This window comes from Pleurodeles waltl, chromosome 9, assembly GCF_031143425.1.
Source record: "Pleurodeles waltl isolate 20211129_DDA chromosome 9, aPleWal1.hap1.20221129, whole genome shotgun sequence".
Lineage (NCBI taxonomy): Eukaryota > Metazoa > Chordata > Amphibia > Caudata > Salamandridae > Pleurodeles > Pleurodeles waltl.
This window is the reverse complement of record NC_090448.1, coordinates 97,388,003-97,407,629: the sequence shown is the minus strand read 5'-3', so window position 1 is coordinate 97,407,629 and position 19,627 is coordinate 97,388,003. Positions and strand designations below refer to the sequence as shown.

Sequence of the window (19,627 nt, the reverse complement as noted above, 5' to 3'; positions counted from 1 at the left end):
TGCTGGTGCTGCCTTGCACCTTCCCTACAACTCACCTTGGAGGTTAGTCTTGTAAGTCGCTGTACTCTACCTGTTTGCAGAACTTGTTTTTCCTTCCATAGGATAACATTGCAGAACTCAGAAATTGCACTGTCAACTTTTTCATGTGAAAACAATTCTTATTTGGAAACGTATTTACCTAAACAATTTTTCTCTGATTCCTAAATATATATAAAGATACATACATGCTATATTTATAAATTGACGTGGATCTCCTTTTTTGAGTCGTGTCTCATTTATTGAATGTTGTGTGTATTTGTAGATGTCTTGCACTCCTCTGTGTTAAGCCTAAGGCTGCACGACCACACTACCCCTAAATAGAGCACTTTAGGATTGTATAGCAAGCCATGTCCAACCCCTGGGGAACCCCGGGACCTTTTTAACAGTATTCACATACCACATAAAGGACCAGCTTCCTACGGTGACCCACTGCAATTTGGAATTTTGTAAACTGTTCTGTTAGTCCAAAGGTTGGGTCAGAACCTCGGGTAGGTCGCTCCCCTGCTCACGCAGCGCCTCCAGTCCCTGACTGCCTTCCTCTCCTGTGAGTGTGCTCCCCCCTTCTTGCCCGTGTACCCCGAGTGCTTGAGCTTGTGCTGGTGCTGACTGAAATCCCTTTTCTCTCCTTGTATCCCATGCGTGTGCCCCCGAGTGACTGAAATTCCCCTTTTCTCTCCTTGTATCCCGTGCGTGTGCCCCCGAGTGCCGTGCGCCGTCCTCCCCTCTCAGCCCCTCCTTTTTAGTAGATTTTAGTAGGCTCTCGTTCCCTTGTCGCCGTCTTGCCGCTTTTCCCGCCGCTCCAACCGCGCTTTTCCCGCCGTTTTTTGCCGCTCTTTTTTGCCGCTTCCAGCTCCCCTGCCCGCCCACCTCCCGCCTCCCAGCTGACCCCGCCTCCCCACCTACCCCTTAAATGGCGGCCGCTGCGAGGCAGAGGTAGCGACCACTGACCCTCGGGTAGGTCGCTCCCCTGCTCACGCAGCGCCTCCAGTCCCTGACTGCCTTCCTCTCCTGTGAGTGTGCTCCCCCCTTCTTGGCCGTGTACCCCGAGTGCTTGAGCTTGTGCTGACTGAAATCCCTTTTCTCTCCTTGTATCCCATGCGTGTGCCCCCGAGTGACTGAAATTCCCCTTTTCTCTCCTTGTATCCCGTGCGTGTGCCCCCGAGTGCCGTGCGCCGTCCTCCCCTCTCAGCCCCTCCTTTTTAGTAGATTTTAGTAGGCTCTTGTTCCCTTGTCGCCGTCTTGCCGCTTTTCCCGCCGCTCCTACAGTGCTTTTCCCGCCGTTTTTTCCCGCTCTTTTTTGCCGCTCTTTTTTGCCGCTCTTTTTTGCCGCTTCCAGCTCCCCTGCCCGCCCGCCTCCCAGCTGACCCCGCCTCCCCACCTACCCCTTAAATGGCGGCCGCTGCGAGGCAGAGGTAGCGACCACTGACCCTCGGGTAGGTCGCTCCCCTGCTCACGCAGCGCCTCCAGTCCCTGACTGCCTTCCTCTCCTGTGAGTGTGCTCCCCCCTTCTTGCCCGTGTACCCCGAGTGCTTGAGCTTGTGCTGGTGCTGACTGAAATCCCTTTTCTCTCCTTGTATCCCATGCGTGTGCCCCCGAGTGACTGAAATTCCCCTTTTCTCTCCTTGTATCCCGTGCGTGTGCCCCCGAGTGCCGTGCGCCGTCCTCCCCTCTCAGCCCCTCCTTTTTAGTAGATTTTAGTAGGCTCTTGTTCCCTTGTCGCCGTCTTGCCGCTTTTCCCGCCGCTCCTACCGCGCTTTTCCCGCCGTTTTTTGCCACTCTTTTTTGCCGCTCTTTTTTGCCGCTCTTTTTTGCCGCTTCCAGCTCCCCTGCCCGCCCACCTCCCGCCTCCCAGCTGACCCCGCCTCCCCACCTACCCCTTAAATGGCGGCCGCTGCGAGGCAGAGGTAGCGACCACTGACCCTCGGGTAGGTCGCTCCCCTGCTCACGCAGCGCCTCCAGTCCCTGACTGCCTTCCTCTCCTGTGAGTGTGCTCCCCCATTCTTGCCCGTGTACCCCGAGTGCTTGAGCTTGTGCTGGTGCTGACTGAAATCCCTTTTCTCTCCTTGTATCCCATGCGTGTGCCCCCGAGTGACTGAAATTCCCCTTTTCTCTCCTTGTATCCCGTGCGTGTGCCCCCGAGTGCCGTGCGCCGTCCTCCCCTCTCAGCCCCTCCTTTTTTAGTAGATTTTAGTAGGCTCTTGTTCCCTTTTCGCCGCCTTGCCGCTTTTCCGCCGCTCCTACCGCGCTTTTCCCGCCGTTTTTTGCCTCTCTTTTTTGCCGCTCTTTTTTGCCGCTTCCAGCTCCCCTGCCCGCCCACCTCCCGCCTCCCAGCTGACCCCGCCTCCCCACCTACCCCTTAAATGGCGGCCACTGCGAGGCAGAGGTAGCGACCACTGACCCTCGGGTAGGTCGCTCCCCTGCTCACGCAGCGCCTCCAGTCCCTGACTGCCTTCCTCTCCTGTGAGTGTGCTCCCCCCTTCTTGCCCGTGTACCCCGAGTGCTTGAGCTTGTGCTGGTGCTGACTGAAATCCCTTTTCTCTCCTTGTATCCCATGCGTGTGCCCCCGAGTGACTGAAATTCCCCTTTTCTCTCCTTGTATCCCGTGCGTGTGCCCCCGAGTGCCGTGCGCCGTCCTCCCCTCTCAGCCCCTCCTTTTTAGTAGATTTTAGTAGGCTCTTGTTCCCTTGTCGCCGTCTTGCCGCTTTTCCCGCCGCTCCTACCGCGCTTTTCCCGCCGTTTTTTGCCGCTCTTTTTTGCCGCTTCCAGCTCCCCTGCCCGCCCACCTCCCGCCTCCCAGCTGACCCCGCCTCCCCACCTACCCCTTAAATGGCGGCCGCTGCGAGGCAGAGGTAGCGACCACTGACCCTCGGGTAGGTCGCTCCCCTGCTCACGCAGCGCCTCCAGTCCCTGACTGCCTTCCTCTCCTGTGAGTGTGCTCCCCCCTTCTTGCCCGTGTACCCCGAGTGCTTGAGCTTGTGCTGGTGCTGACTGAAATCCCTTTTCTCTCCTTGTATCCCATGCGTGTGCCCCCGAGTGACTGAAATTCCCCTTTTCTCTCCTTGTATCCCGTGCGTGTGCCCCCGAGTGCCGTGCGCCGTCCTCCCCTCTCAGCCCCTCCTTTTTTAGTAGATTTTAGTAGGCTCTTGTTCCCTTTTCGCCGTCTTGACGCTTTTCCCGCCGCTCCTACCGCGCTTTCCCCGCCGTTTTTTGCTGCTCTTTTTTGCCGCTCTTTTTTGCCGCTTCCAGCTCCCCTGCCCGCCCACCTCCCGCCTCCCAGCTGACCCCGCCTCCCCACCTACCCCTTAAATGGCGGCCGCTGCGAGGCAGAGGTAGCGACCACTGACCCTCGGGTAGGTCGCTCCCCTGCTCACGCAGCGCCTCCAGTCCCTGACTGCCTTCCTCTCCTGTGAGTGTGCTCCCCCCTTCTTGCCCGTGTACCCCGAGTGCTTGAGCTTGTGCTGGTGCTGACTGAAATCCCTTTTCTCTCCTTGTATCCCATGCGTGTGCCCCCGAGTGACTGAAATTCCCCTTTTCTCTCCTTGTATCCCGTGCGTGTGCCCCCGAGTGCCGTGCGCCGTCCTCCCCTCTCAGCCCCTCCTTTTTAGTAGATTTTAGTAGGCTCTTGTTCCCTTGTCGCCGTCTTGCCGCTTTTCCCGCCGCTCCTACCGCGCTTTTCCCGCCGTTTTTTGCCGCTCTTTTTTGCCGCTTCCAGCTCCCCTGCCCGCCCACCTCCCGCCTCCCAGCTGACCCCGCCTCCCCACCTACCCCTTAAATGGCGGCCGCTGCGAGGCAGAGGTAGCGACCACTGACCCTCGGGTAGGTCGCTCCCCTGCTCACGCAGCGCCTCCAGTCCCTGACTGCCTTCCTCTCCTGTGAGTGTGCTCCCCCCTTCTTGCCCGTGTACCCCGAGTGCTTGAGCTTGTGCTGACTGAAATCCCTTTTCTCTCCTTGTATCCCATGCGTGTGCCCCCGAGTGACTGAAATTCCCCTTTTCTCTCCTTGTATCCCGTGCGTGTGCCCCCGAGTGCCGTGCGCCGTCCTCCCCTCTCAGCCCCTCCTTTTTAGTAGATTTTAGTAGGCTCTTGTTCCCTTGTCGCCGTCTTGCCGCTTTTCCCGCCGCTCCTACCGCGCTTTTCCCGCCGTTTTTTGCCGCTCTTTTTTGCCGCTCTTTTTTGCCGCTTCCAGCTCCCCTGCCCGCCCACCTCCCGCCTCCCAGCTGACCCCGCCTCCCCACCTACCCCTTAAATGGCGGCCGCTGCGAGGCCGCGCGCAGCGGGCGCGCCTAAGGCAAGCCCGTCTGCGCCCGTCCGCGCCTGGACCGCGCCTAGTGCCCGAACCCCTGGCCCCCGCGCCCCCCGCTTGACCTATGACTCCGCCACCCTCGCCAACCTCAACCCCGGCCGCGCGCCGGGCTGCTACCGCGCCACCCCCAAACGTACCCACGGACCCTTCACCTGCAGCAACTGCCGCTTCACCTGCCTACGGACCCACACCGCCACCACCAAGAACGACGCCCCCGGAAGCAACCTCGAATGCATCCTGGTCAACACCCGCTCCGTCCACAGGCACGCCATCGAACTGTGGAACCTCATCAACTCAACGAACCCAGACATCGCCTTCCTCACTGAGACCTGGATGAACCCCTCCTCGGCACCCGACATCGCCATAGCCATCCCCGACGGCTACAAAATCATCCGGAGAGACCGCTTCAACCGCACCGGAGGAGGCATCGCCATCGCACACAAAAGCTCCATCAGCATCACGACCCACACCGACAACTCACTTCCCGACGCCGAACACCTCCACTTCGCGATCCACATCGACCCCAAGACAACCCTAAGAGGCACCCTCATGTACAGACCACCAGGACCCCGCACCAAGTTCAGCGAAGACATCGCAGACTTCGTCAACCCCCACGCACTCTCATCCACCGACTACATCCTCCTAGGAGACCTCAACTTTCACCTGGAGAACCACACCGACAACAACACCACCGCCGTTCTAGACAACCTCGCCAACCTGGGACTGAAACAACTGGTCAACACCCCCACCCACTACGCCGGACACACGCTCGACCCCATCTTCTCCTCAAGCAAACACATCACCTTCAGCCACACCACCGAACTCACATGGTCGGACCACAGCTGCGTCCACTTCAGCTTCAAGAAAACCACCGTGCATCACCACACCCGGCAACCACCAAAAAGATACTGGAACCGAATCACCACAGAACAACTCGCAGCAACGCTCTCCCTGAACCAACCCACCAGCACCAGCAACCCCAACGAGGCCGCCAACAACCTCACCAACTGGATCTCCGACTGCGCCAACCTCCTGGCCCCTCTGAAGACCCAAACCAACACCAACAACCACAAGAAAAACTCCTGGTTCACCACCGAACTCAAAAACTCCAAGAAAGAATGCCGCCTCCGCGAGAAGACATGGCGCCTCAACCCAACAGAGGAAAACCTGACAGCTCTCAAGGACACCACCCGCCAACACCACCAACGCCTCCGCACCGCACGAAAAACAGCCTACCAGAACAGACTTGACAACAACGCCCACAACAGCAAGGAACTATTTGGCATCGTCAAAGAGCTCTCCAACCCGGACGCAGAAACCAACCCCATCCCTCCCTCACAGGACCTCTGCGACTCCCTCGCGACCTTCTTCCACCGTAAGATTGCCGACATCTACAACAGCTTCACGACCACCAACATGAACCCGCCCCCGGAAGCCGCAAACGACATCTCCACCATCCTCGCCTGGAACCCTACCACCACCGAGGAAACCACCTGCGTCATGAACTCGATCCACTCGGGATCACCCTCCGACCCCTGTCCTCACCACATTTACAACAAGGCCGACAACATCATCGCACCCCACCTACGAGACGTCATCAACGCCTCCCTCACCACTGCTACCTTCCCTGAAAGCTGGAAACACGCAGAACTCAACGCCCTCTTAAAGAAACCTACAGCAGACCCCACCGAACTCAAAAACTTCCGGCCTATCTCCCTCCTACCGTTCCCCGCCAAAGTGATTGAGAAAATCGTCAACGCTCAACTCACCGCCGCCCTGGAAACCTCCGACTCCCTCGACTCCACTCAGTTCGGATTCAGGGCCAACCACAGCACCGAAACCGCCCTCATCGCAGCCACGGACGACATCCGAGCCCTGACCGACAAGGGTGAAACCGTGGCCCTCATTCTCCTGGATCTCTCTGCAGCCTTCGACACGGTCTGCCACCGCACCCTGATAGACCGCCTCTGCAGCGCCGGCATCAGAGGCAAGGCCCTGGAATGGGTCATCTCCTTCCTCTCCGGAAGGACCCAGAGAGTCCGCCTCCCCCCCTTCAGATCCGCAGCCACGGAGATCATCTGCGGCGTACCCCAAGGATCCTCCCTCAGCCCCACCCTATTCAACGTCTACATGACCCCCCTGGCAAACATCGCACGCAAACACGGACTCGACATCATATCCTACGCCGACGACACCCAGCTCATCTTATCCCTCACCAACAACCCCACATCAGCAAGGACCAGACTGCACGACGGCATGAAGGAAGTAGCGACATGGATGACAGACAGCCGACTGAAACTGAACACAGATAAAACGGAGGTCCTCATCCTCGGCCCTACCCCCTCCGCATGGGACGACTCCTGGTGGCCCCCCGCCCTAGGCAGCACTCCCCAACCGACCAACCACGCACGCAACCTCGGCTTCATCCTGGACTCCTCCCTCTCGATGACCAGACAGGTCAACTCGGTGACCTCAGCGTGCTTCAACACCCTCCGCATGCTCCGCAAGATCTTCCGCTGGATCCCCATCGACACCAGGAAGACCGTCACCCACGCCCTCGTCACCAGCTGCCTGGACTACGGGAACACTCTGTACGCCGGCATCACCACCAAGCTGCAGAGGAAACTTCAACGGATCCAGAACGCCGCAGCACGACTCATCCTGGACATACCTCGCCACCACCACATCTCCGGACACCTGAGAAAACTCCACTGGCTCCCGGTCAACAAGAGGATCACCTTCAGACTCCTCACCCACGCACACAAAGCCCTCTACAACCTCGGACCCAAACTCATCAACTCCCGCGTCTCCTTCTACACCCCTCCGCGCACTCTGCGCTCCACCGGTCAGGCCTTGGCAGCCGTTCCCCGCATCCGCAAAACCACCGCCGGAGGAAAATCCTTCTCTTTTCTGGCAGCGAAGACCTGGAACTCCCTGCCCAGTCACCTTCGCGCCATACCCGAACACCTCCCCTTCAGAAGGCAGCTCAAGACCTGGCTCTTCGAGCACTGACCCCCTCCCCCCCAGCGCCTTGAGACCCTTATGGGTGAGTAGCGCGCTTTATAAATGTGATTGATTGATTGATTGATTGATTGATTGAAGAATCTTTCCACTCGCAAAAAGTAATTGCACAATTTTTGCAAATCGAAATTTCACACATAAAGCCCTAAACTTTCAACAGCTTCAACTTTCCCCTGAAAATTAAAATTCCAATATATGCATTTTGTTTCCTTTTGGTTTTGAACAATGCACACATTATTAAATAGGTTCTTTGTTGCATTCTTGTTTCTATATTTCTAAGTATTGCTTTGAGGTAAAAATTGTAGAAATTGTTTAGACTTATTAGCTAACTCCCAGTAGTTATTCAGTGGAGGTCCACAAAAGTCAAAAGTTTAAGAAACACTGCTCTAAACCATAATACATTACTGTTATGAGCTTGTTTACTTTATAGCCTTCATCCTCAATCTTATGTAGTTGGAGTCGAGGCATAACTCAACGTGTGTTTGTGTGCGTCCTCTTCTCTGTGGTGGTACAAGAACTGTGAGCAGTCTTCGAAAGCCATACAGCACACACTTTAACTCGCTTTTTTGTATTACAGGTTTTATGGTAGGATAGCAGAACATCCAGGTGAGCACGATCCTGTGACATTGAAAGCAATCCAAAAGAATGCAAATGGCCTGGCTGCAATCTCAGGAGAGCGGATTTGGGTGGAACTAAAAAAGATTTTGGTTGGTCGACATACCAATCACTTGATCCACATGATGTACGACCTGGGAGTTGCTCCTTACGTAGGTATGTTGTACAGTCCCAGTGTTGTGTTTTCAGTATAGCTCATGTTTATAACACTGGTAATATCCCGGTTCTGGTCTTGAAGTGTAATACAATAGGTGATATAAATATTCCAGAGATAGTGCTAGACTTTGTAGGTGATTACTTATACAGGTAAGTTTTTTAGTGTGATAACAAACGTGTCTGCTTCAGTGGTGGCTCTGTACATTGGTCATATTTTGAATAAGTAATACTGTTGGACTCTGAATTTAGTTGTTTTCATAATTAAACCTCTTAGGTGTTTTTTTATGTGAGCAGTTCTTCGCATAGGTAAGCTTTTCTGTATTATTGGTGTGTCAAACATGTACCTTTTGTACAAAAGAGTTTCATTTAAAGTTTTGCTCTTATGGATTCCTCGATCCGTGTTTGTGCAATTGCCTATTTTATAAATTCACAATTGTAGTCTTTGTGTTTAGAATTTGATTGCAATTGTGTACCATTGGTGTGGTCTCCCTCCTTTCCATCGTTGTCTGATGGCAGTAAAGTATAAATTGTGGTGCAGTGCACCGCTTGTTTATGCATCACTTTAAAGCTCCAGGAAAGCCCTCTATGAATCACAACTCTCCCTTTTTGTCACTTGCAGCAGTAGTGTATCACAACTATTGTGATGGTCTTGATGCATATACTGAAGAAAAGGCAATATTTGAGGCTGTCTGTCACTCCACTCGCATCTGCACCACTGCTTTGTTTTTCACATCAGCTTTTCTGTTCTTCATTTATATTAGGTTTTATTAAGTTTACTATTATTATTTTTTTACTCTTATTGACTTTGGTAATTAATTTATTAGTCTATCTTTACATGTAGGTGGGTCACTTAACATGAGCACAAGTGTTTTGAGTGCCGGGTTAAATCTGGATTTTTTTTAAATATATATATTCATTCATTCTCCCGTCTTTCTTTGTAGCCTGGGTATTTGTAAAATTTCTTGTCTCCCCCACAGGATTGCCTGCGAATAACTTAGAAGAGTTTGACAAGGTCAGCAAGAATTTGGGATCCCTGGACCCAAAGCCTATGACGGTGTTGGCCTCCCTCCTCAAGCTCCAAGACGAAGTTCTTAAACTTGATTTGAGGCTGAAGATTTCCAAAGAAGAGAAGAACCTTGGCCTCTTTCTTGTGAAGTATCGCAGAGATCTCACCCAGGGTACAGATGACACTGCACCTCTCAAGCCATACCAGGATTTCATTACTGATGTAAGTGTGTAGCTCTGGGGAATTAGAATGATACCCACAAGGAAGGTAGCTTATAGTCATGATATTTGCTGTGATTGATCTCACAGAAGGCCCAAGCAATCTTACCAACAAAGGCGAACAAGCCTTTGCTTGAAATTCCTACCCCATTCTTGGTAGACGGCTAGGCCTTCTAAGAGTGAATGCATGTGGTGTTTGTGTAACAGCATGCCAGTACAATACAGTGTAATTGTCACATTCACACAGTTTCTATATGTGGAACCTTTCCCATTCATCACATTGGATTCATTTTGTTTTTCTGACAATGTTGAGTCACATACACTAGATGGCTTTGTGCGATACCAGACTTGTGACAGGGAGACTCCTATCCAAGTTTTGATCTTGTAAATTATCTTCTCAACCTACTTAAACATTCAGTGATGCTCTGATTGATAAAATTTTTAAAACAACAATCTACTTTAGCTATAGTTAGGAATCTGTCCAGGGTAGCACCATCTTGCCTCCATTTCCATTGGTGTCAACTGACTCTGAAAAGTCAAGTGGGTCAGGTGTCTTCTGCAAAATGTGGGCAACGCTTTCTCTACGCCTCTAATGGATAGCGAATTGAAAGGGTTAGAAACCTTAGGCTGTGAAGTGTTTGCATATGCAGATCTTGGCCCTGAAGGATCTCTTGAAGTTTGGTAGTTGTTAGGTTTTGTGTGCGGCCTGTTGGAAATTGTGACTGTGCCTAATTTACTCATGTAAAGGAGAGACTCCATCATTTCCCCTATTCAGGGCAGAGACATGATTGAATGACATTGACTGAGGTCTCAACTGATGTCGAAGCTCAGTGAGTGGCATGCCCTTTTAGCAGATACACATGTGTTGGCAAAGGCAGATTAGTCTCCTGAAATAAATTGAAGTAGAGCTACTGTAAGAACATTGGGGCTGACCTTAACTTTAAAAAGAAAAACTCTGCATCAGTACTGGAAATGTTGGGGCCAAGTAAAGGTCGCAGCCTTCTACACAGCAGTATTTTTGACTCTATACAGTAAGAAGACTTGGTAGAGTATAACCGATTAAATCCCCCCATCTCCTCCTAAATGCCATGACACTAATACCTCTCTGAGCTGTTGATCCGTCAAAGCCACTACCATGGTCAGTGCAGGGCAGATGTCTCTGAAAACTGGGAGATCACTCCGATTGAGAAAGCGACGGCAATCTCCTCTCCAGCCTCCCTCACACAAACGTCTTGAAGAAGGATCTCTTGCCTCAAAAGGAGCAATACGAAGAAGAAACACAGCTGTAGTGTTCACAAAACTTATCTTTGGTTTGTAATAGCAGACAAAGGTTTTCTGTTTGCAGTTTTCCATTTTGGGCTGAACTTAACCGAACCTTACCTGAGTGGCTGGCTTCTAAAGTCCCCTATCCAGATCTTTAGCGCTATGCAATCACCCAGTGCTTGATTTGAGCTGACGGTCACCGGTGGGACATACCAGAACTTATTTTTGGCACCGTCCCTTATTTTTTCACAATCTGGCGCAAGAGAGAAAAAACATAAATGGAGGTGGGGGGCGATAGAAGAGAAAGACGAAAAAACAAAGTGACAAAGCATGGATGAAAAATAATGTGAATAGTGAAATAAAAGGAAGTGCAGTGTTTGGTGGTGGATTAATGAGGCATGAGTGTAATCTGGACTACTCAACCTTGGTTTTTGGAATACCGACCATCGAGTGAGCCGCCACCAGGCTTCTGTTCCAAACTTTCAGCCCGAAACCTATTAGTTTGCAAATGCAGCACTGAAGTCATCCTTTTGTAAATGTGCCAAGTTCCAAAGAGTGAGAAATTGTTTTGATTGAAGATATTGCAGGAACCACAGAAAGAAACAGGATGTGTTATGATGGGTACTGTAAGTAGTTTCCTTTTTTTGTGATTAAATGGCAGAGGAAACAACAGAAAAGGCAGCATAATGACATTGGCATCCTCGCTGAATGTTTGCTTAGGAAATTGAACTTTGACAATTAACAGGTAAGTGATCTTTTTCTTTTTTTAGAATTTGCAAAGTAGAACTGTTATTCTTGAAGCATTGTTGAAGGTTGTATTTGATATTTGTTTTCCCTGAGTCTGTACTAGAAATACTTAATGATCAGTGGATTTTGCTTCTGAAGAAAAAAACATTCAGCTATTGATTTATGACAGAAAAGTATTGGTTTGGAGAGTGCAATTATTTCAAACTAAAGAGAATTAAACTCAAAGATTGTATAAAGTAGATGGAACATTTGTTTTTCATCTTAAAATGAACATTTATTTGAAGCTTGTAATAAGTCATGTGGACCATTTTGGTTCTTAAAATGTGCCCAGCTGTATCATAACTAGACAACACAAGACTTTATGAAGTAATTTTGTTTGACATTTTCTCTGACTGGGACGTGGCTAGCACCAGTGAAGTTAGTTAAATTATTGGAAGCAGTGTTTAAAGTGTTCAACGTGGACCACTATGTTGAGACTGCATTTTAAAAAGTGTGTGTCATAGTTGCAGAATAGTGTAGAACATTTCATAATACTAGGCCCATTCTGCTCCTTTTAAGATTGATTCTCCATCTTCCTAGTCATATACACACACACACACCACCCCCCGCCTCCCCATAGATGAGGCCCCTATAATGAAGTTTGTGTAAAAAATATATATATATATCTTTGTTAAACTGTCGTGCTTTGTTTTCCCTTATTGTTCCTCATTTTCGACGCTTCAGTGGAAGTGTACTTTGAATATGCTAACAGTGAACCATCCAGACCTTCTTGGTCCGAAGGTTACAGCAGAAACAGTTGCTTTTCTCCAAAGCTACGGAGAACCCCTAGGCAGCTTTATTTACATGAGGAATCTTATCTTTCTGTTTCTTTCTCACTCTCGTATTTCATAGACACTTTAAAAAAGAAGTAGGTTCTAAGACCTGTCTGAAGGGGTGATAAGCATGTGCCACAGACAAAAAATGCATCTATGCAGAGCTCATCTAATTAGTACACAAACTCTAATTGACGCTTGAGCAACCTGTGAATCATGAATGCAGACTGCTTAAGTAACAGGTACATCGCATTTTTGTTAAAGTGGGGCAGGCTAGACATAGCCTTATTTACAACTTCGATTAACGGGAAATGCCACTTATTTTCTGCTAGAATTCCCAGTCTGCAAACTTGGATATTGAGGAGTTAACTCTTTCCAGCTATTCACTGCATCAAGACTTCTTATTCAAGTGCCTATAATTGCTTGATTCCTTGTTTGGAATTTGAGGCGGTTTTATGACTGTTTTCCATACGGAGAATTTAAGATTCCAAGCCACATTTGTGTATTTTTCCCCATATGTTAGAGATGCTAAATGTAGCAAGGGTTTGTGGATTCCACTAGAGCGAAGTGGGATAGTAGCCAAAATGTAGCATAATTTAGTTCTTGTTTTTTAAATGGGAACAGGTGCTGCAATAGCAATTGTGTACTTTTTCCCTCTAAAGTTTGCATCAGCAAACTTTTGTTTGTGATAAGATTGCCCTCTTTCCAGCTAAGAACAGGCAGTTTTTTTTTTTTAAACAAACAAAAAAAAAAAGCAAAAGCAACTCGCCACACTTTAGATCGGAGCTTACCAGACGGCGCAGCTGTTTAGTTTGCTAACAACATCTTGAGGCCATTCTGAAAGCTTCCCTGGGAATGCATTTTCCCCATTGCTTACCATTGGCTTTGTGGTTTGTTGGGTCGAAGACTACCAGGTGGCGCAGCTGTCTGGTTTGCTAATGACATCTTGGGGACATTCTGAAAGCTTCCCTGGGATGCATTCCATCTATTGCTTACCACTGGCTTTATGGTTCGTAATTCACATTTTCTGGCTTTCTGTTTGCTGAATGTATTTGTTTTAGGCTGTCCAGCTTGTGTTAATCTCTTCCCTTGCCCAAATCTTATTCACTGTATTCTTCCACCAGTACTGGATTTCTGAAGACAGGCTTTAAATCTTGCTCTTATCTTGTCAAATTTGCTGTGCAGTTAAAGGCAGAGGTCAGATCTCAGCCTCTTAGTTCCCGGGAGCAGAGTGTTTACTTTTATTTCTCTGACATCATCTGAGAGGATTTATGTGGCAATCAGGCTGACTACTGATGGTGTGCTGAGTAGAAGGCTGTACGCAGTTTTTTTTAGTTTTTTTTTTAAGTACACATGACAATTTAAATGTAAAAGAACCGTACAGATATTTCAGAATGTATCAGAATTATCACTGTACAAATGAAGCACATTTTTTGGTTTTTCCTTAGTGTAGTGGAAACAAATATTTTAATATGATCAGCACAAATCAATACACTAGTTGATGACATTTCCACACATTATCGTTTGTGCACTGTACACTTTCATCACATCTGTGCAAATGTAATGGTAATTTCAATTGAAGATGAGTTGTCTATGATAGTATGCTGCCACACCGTGCCTTCAGCACTTTTCCACTTCTCCGCTCTGCTGTGCACCACTCCACACCACTACACTCTACTCTGCGCAGCTCCACACTGTGCCACTACACTCTACCGTGCACAACTCCACACCTCTCTAATCTCCACCACTACTCTGTGCCAATGCACTGTACCCCACACTACTCTACTATGCACCACTGCACTCCACTCTGTGCCACACCACGTTTCCACTCCACTGTATGCCAATGCACTATACTCTGTACCACCCCAAACCAGTGCAGTCTGTGCCAATCCATGTTAAGCCACTCTTTGTCTACTTTGCAAAACTGCACTCTACGCCACTCTGCACCACTGTACTCTACCATACACCGCTCCACTCTGCTCTGAAACAATCTACTGTATGCCACTCTGTTCTGCACCACTCTACTTTATGCCACTGCACTCTGCTCTAACCACTTCACGGTATGCCAATGCACTCTACACCACTTTACTCAAAACCAGTGTACTCTCTGCCAGTCTACTCTGCACTCTGTCACTATACTCTATTAAGACTGTAGGCCACAGCACTCTACTCCATTGTACTCTGTCACTCCTCTCTATGCCACTCTCCGCCACTGCACTCTGCCAGTGTGCTCTACGCCACTCTACACCACTGCATCTACGACTGTGCTCTGCAAATCTGCACTCTTTTCCACTGAACTCTATGCCACTGCACTCAGCCTACTCTGCCTCTACCTCCTTATTTTGCGCCGCTCTACACCACTGCATGTTATGCCGCTGTACTCAGTGCCACTACTTTGCAAGACTGCAGTATGCCACTTAACTCTGCCACTGTACTCTGCAACATTCAGCTGTATGCTACTCTATGCCAATGCACCCTACGCCAGTACTGCACAACCATTCCATGCACCTCCCATCCCCTGGGCAGGTGCAGCAATTTGTGCACCAGCGCAGGGAGAAATTACAGAAATCTAGCGTATTTTGTAAATATGGTGCATTTCTGCCCTTTCCCTGTGGCACAGGGCAGCGCCATGGGGCTTGTAAGGATGCCCCTCTACTTTTCAACCAACACGCACAGCTGTTCAGTGCAAGGATACCCTTGCGAGTGATTGTGAGCGTCACAAATGCAGATAACGTGACATATTCATGGGGAAAATATAATATTGGTTTTGGTTTTCTCTTTATTATTCCAATTTGCATAATCTATAAATCTTTTAGCCACCCTAAAATAATATTCTTCATCTGCTTCAATGTTCCTAATTCAGTTCCAACTACTTTGGGATTCTAATCTCCTTTTCAAAATATAAAGTTTCTGTCATCTGTACATAAAACATTTAAAGTCAATCAACAATTTATTTTCCTAGTGGTACGTTAATTAAATGATGTTTCCAACAAGGATGCATGTTCCATTAGGTCATCAATATTCTAGCACCTAGATATATTTTAAACACTCACCCATTACTGGTGGCTGGATACCTCATATCCAATGTGAAAGAAATTACACTGGGAACCCACAAATAGGGAAGCACAAGCTCTCGGGTAAGACATCCATCGGTGAAGCCGAAAGCTATGCATATTGATCGATCGATCGATAGATATATAGAGTTGGATGGATGGATAGGTGGATGGGTGGATAGGTAGGTAGATGGATGGATTGGATGGTTGGGTAGGTGGATGAATGGGCAGATGGATGGATGGGTGGGTGGATAGGTAGATAGATGAAGAGGTAGATGGATGAATGGGTAGGTAGATGGATGGTTGGGTAAATGGACAGATGGTTCTGAAGATGGGTAGATAAGTAGGTGGCTGGATGGGTCAATGGATTGGTGGGTGGATGGGTTGATGGAAGGATGGATAGGTAGATGGATTGATAAGTGGATGGATGGGTAGGTAGGTGTACAGGTAGCTGAATGGGTGGGTAGATGGGTGGGTGGACGTCTGGATTGGTAAGAAAATGGATGGATAGGTGGATGGATGGGTAGATAGGTGGAGAGGTTGATGAATGTGAGACAGGTGGATACATAAATGGATAGATGGGTGATGAGGTAGGTGGATGGATGGGTGGGTGGATAGGCAGATGGATGATACGTAGGTAGGTGAGTAGGCAGATGGATGAGTAAATGGATGGATTGGTGGATGGATGGGTGAGTAAATAGATGGATATGGATGGATGGATGATGGGTAGGTGAATGGATTAGTAGATGGATGGATGAGAGGATGAATGAGTAATTGGATGGGTGGGTAGGTGGATGGATAGGTTGGTTGATGGATGGATGGATGTGAGACGGGTGAGTGGGGTAGGTGGGTGAATGGGTGGCTAGGCAGATGGATGGATACGTAGGTAGATGAGTAGGCAGATGGATGAGTAGATAAATGTATGGTTTGGGTGGGTGGGTAAGTAAATAAGTGGATGGATGTAAATAGATGGGTAGGTTGATGGCTAGGTGAATGGATTAGTAGATGGATGGATGAGGATGAATGAGTAATTAGATGGATGCATGGATGGATGAATAAGTAATTAGATGGATTGATGGATGAGTGGGGTGGATGGATGGGTAGGTATAAGGATGGGTGGATACGTAGATGGACGGATCGGTAGGTGGATGGATGGATGGATGGATGGATAGATGGATGGGTAGGTAGATGGATGGATGACTAGGTAGTTATCCAAATACCTCTGATACCCAGAACCATCAACAGAACTGTAGTTTAGAATGAATGATATCTTTATTGTGTATATACCATGCATCAATTTGTGAGGAAAAATGAGTATGAAAGAAAGGTATGCATGGTTTTAAATGTGCTCAAGGTTCGGAGTTTAGGAATAGTGGTTATTTGTTCAACACTGAATTAGGAGTTAGCCATTATATCATGTGATTCAGAGGGTGTGTTGCAAAATGTGTTCTCAGTAAATACCAACAGATGTGTTACTGTTGTGTTCCCACACTTGTCCTCATTAAAACGAGTACTTCACTTGTGTGGGTGAGGGAGTGGCGGGTTGGGGAGTAGGTGCTATTCACCCGCCGCAGGAAAGGCACCAAAATGCAGCATGGAGACCTCATATTTGAAAAGTGGGTTAGTGGGTTTTCTATACATATTTTTAACAATTACAGGGCATTTAGTGTAATAAAATTTGCTAAGAGCTACGAAAGCCACACCACCCTGGATTCCTCTTGGTCGCTAGTTTTCAGAAAAGCCCGATTGGTAGGGTTCCCCCAGGTGCCGGCCGACTGAGCCTGAATACTGCAGCTACTCCCACGGCAAGGGGGACCTTCTGAGGTGCTCTGACTGTGCTGTCAGCGCACTTCCCAACAGCGTTTTTGGTCCTTCACGTATCTAATTGTAATCTCGCCCAGCATGAAGTGTGCATTTGTGATAGCTACTGCAGAAGGGGCCACACAGACATCAGTTACAGCCCTTTCTGTAAAAACCAATATGCCAAGGGATAAGGAGCCAGCTGCAAACACCTGTTGCCCCCAAAAGCACTCCTGATCCCTTGTCTACCCACAGTACTTTGTCATACAGCCCCTGATGTCAGGTGTGCTCCTTGCCCCCCTGAGGGAGGTAAAATGGGGTATGTCCCTCAAAGTGTTCCGATAGGGCTCCAGGGATGGCAGATGCATCCAGACGCTATGATGGGCCAGCCCCCACCCCAGGTCTTTTTCTCTTACACCCAGTCTGCTTCTCGCCCCCTCCCCCCCCTCCTCCCCCCCTAGGGGACAGACAGACTATTTCAGCACTTGGGCTGGAGGATTTGACCTGATGTCGGGACAGGCTAGTGCCCCCATTTATTGTAAATGCCTATCCCCACACACTTCCCTGGGGAATGCCTGTCTACCTCCCTAGAGGATAGAAAAACCACTGTGCATCAAGTGGGGGTAAGCAATTGACCATACTTGGGGAGCCACTTGTCATTTGATGCGGTATTCAGTGGCTAGTGGGTGTATCCCTGCACAGGACCGGCCCTCCTGCGTGGATCCCCAAGCAGGGATCCACTAGTGAGAAGTATCTTTGCTGTGCAGATCGGTGCTTGCGTGAGATAAGGGGGGGTTTGAAGCTTCAGATGCTTTAAGTTTCAATCTGTGTCTTCGTTGCACATCACAGGTCACAGAAATAAAAAAATATATCTACCTATCTAATCTGTCTATATAATCTATCTATCCATCTAATCTCCATTCTAGTTATAGTTAGAGTTACCAGAGATAGGAATTCCTCAGATTGTTTCACCATTAATAGCTGTGCACCGTATGATGAATCTCCGCAAAACTTTCCAGACCTATTGCTTTTTCTCCATTGCCAAGGGTTGGAAAGTTTTGCGGTGATTAGTCAAAGGGTAGCAAAGGTAAAAGGGGAGGGAGGGGGTAACAAAACACGTTTGGGCACCAATTTATTTTTCTATAGGCTTCGTACTTGTGCGTAGCAGGCAAACACCCATTCGGGTTGCCATGAAATTTGGCAGAATTGCACATTATGGTGTGCAGGCGATCTTTTGATATTACTGGTAAGAAGGACAAGTATGTTTTAAGTTGTAAAGCATTTTAACATAGTGATATCTGTTGTTGTAGTACTTTCATGGTATTTCATGGAAGTACCACAGTACATAGCTATGACAAGGCATTATATGATTGGCTAATGACTGCTTGTACAAAACTCAAAGGCAGCCATGTTGTTTTTGGGCACACTTTGGCTGTGTTCTGCCTTTAGATATAGGTAAGTATTTGTTTTGATATTTTTCCCCTACCTATTACCACTTGCTAAAAGTGTTAATAGGTAGGGGAAAAAATATGTATCCGTTTCTGTATATGTAAAAAATGTACAGAGTACTGCCGTACTTCCTAGAAAGTAGTGGGGGGAACATAAAAAAAAAAAAAAAAAAACTTTACTACACTATATTTTACAAATATAGTGTAGCATCTTGTGTTTTCAGTTTTTAACATATTTAAATCTTGAGAAACGTGTGCACGGAGTATCACGGTAATACCTACAAATTATTGGGCTACTTAAAAAAAAAAAAAATTGAAAATAAATGTCTAAACTTCTGGAAAAATAAATAGAACATTATAAAGACATTTCTGTAACTATTATCACTTTTGTAATGTGGTAATAAGTAGGGAACAACAATAAAACCTAACACTTAACTATTTATAAGGACCTAACCCAGAATGCAGCAAAATTGTGCCAAAAACTACATGGCTGCCTTTTACGTTTTGTAAAGACCGCATTAGCCAGTTAGATACTGCCATCTTTTGGGTATGTACTGCAGTATACTGCTGCAAAATATATTACTAAATATTTTATTACTTATAACTTTAACCCTACTTACACTAATTACACCTACCAAAAATTAACATTGACACCTTATATTCCTGGCACATTACATGTACATTCTTTCACCCATTTTAACGCCATGTCTATTTCAAGTACCATACACCACTCTATGCTGGATTCACAGTGGTGTACAGTGACTTGACTGCACACCACTACACTCTAAACCACTCCACTGTACGCAGTTACGCTCTATGCCACTCCATTCTATGACACTGTAGTGAACGGCACTACACTGTACGCCCCTCCACTATACGCTACTCCACTGTACACTATTCCACTCTATGCTGTTCTACTCTATGCCAATCCACTCTGTCACTCCACGCCATTTGATTCAACTCAACTCTACTGTACTCCATTTCACACTACGCAACTCTCCTATAACCACTCCACAATATGCTATTCCACTGTACCGTACTCCTATATACGCAACTTCATGCCACTCTACTGTCCAATGTTTCACTCCATGCCACTTCACCACAATTTACTCCACCCTGTGCAGCTCCACTCTACCACACTATGACA

At 48.1% G+C, this 19,627-nt stretch overlaps 1 protein-coding gene across 1 annotated transcript in view; it reads left to right on the top strand.

The window, feature by feature from the left end:
* Positions 1 to 19,627, top strand: part of TRNT1 (tRNA nucleotidyl transferase 1) — an 83,454-nt gene that overhangs the window by 58,338 nt on the left and 5,489 nt on the right. Inside the window, exons 6-7 of the mRNA XM_069206359.1 lie at positions 7,940 to 8,133; positions 9,111 to 9,361. Of these exons, the coding sequence (XP_069062460.1) occupies positions 7,940 to 8,133; positions 9,111 to 9,361 (445 nt within the window). The remainder of the gene's footprint in view (positions 1 to 7,939; positions 8,134 to 9,110; positions 9,362 to 19,627) is intronic.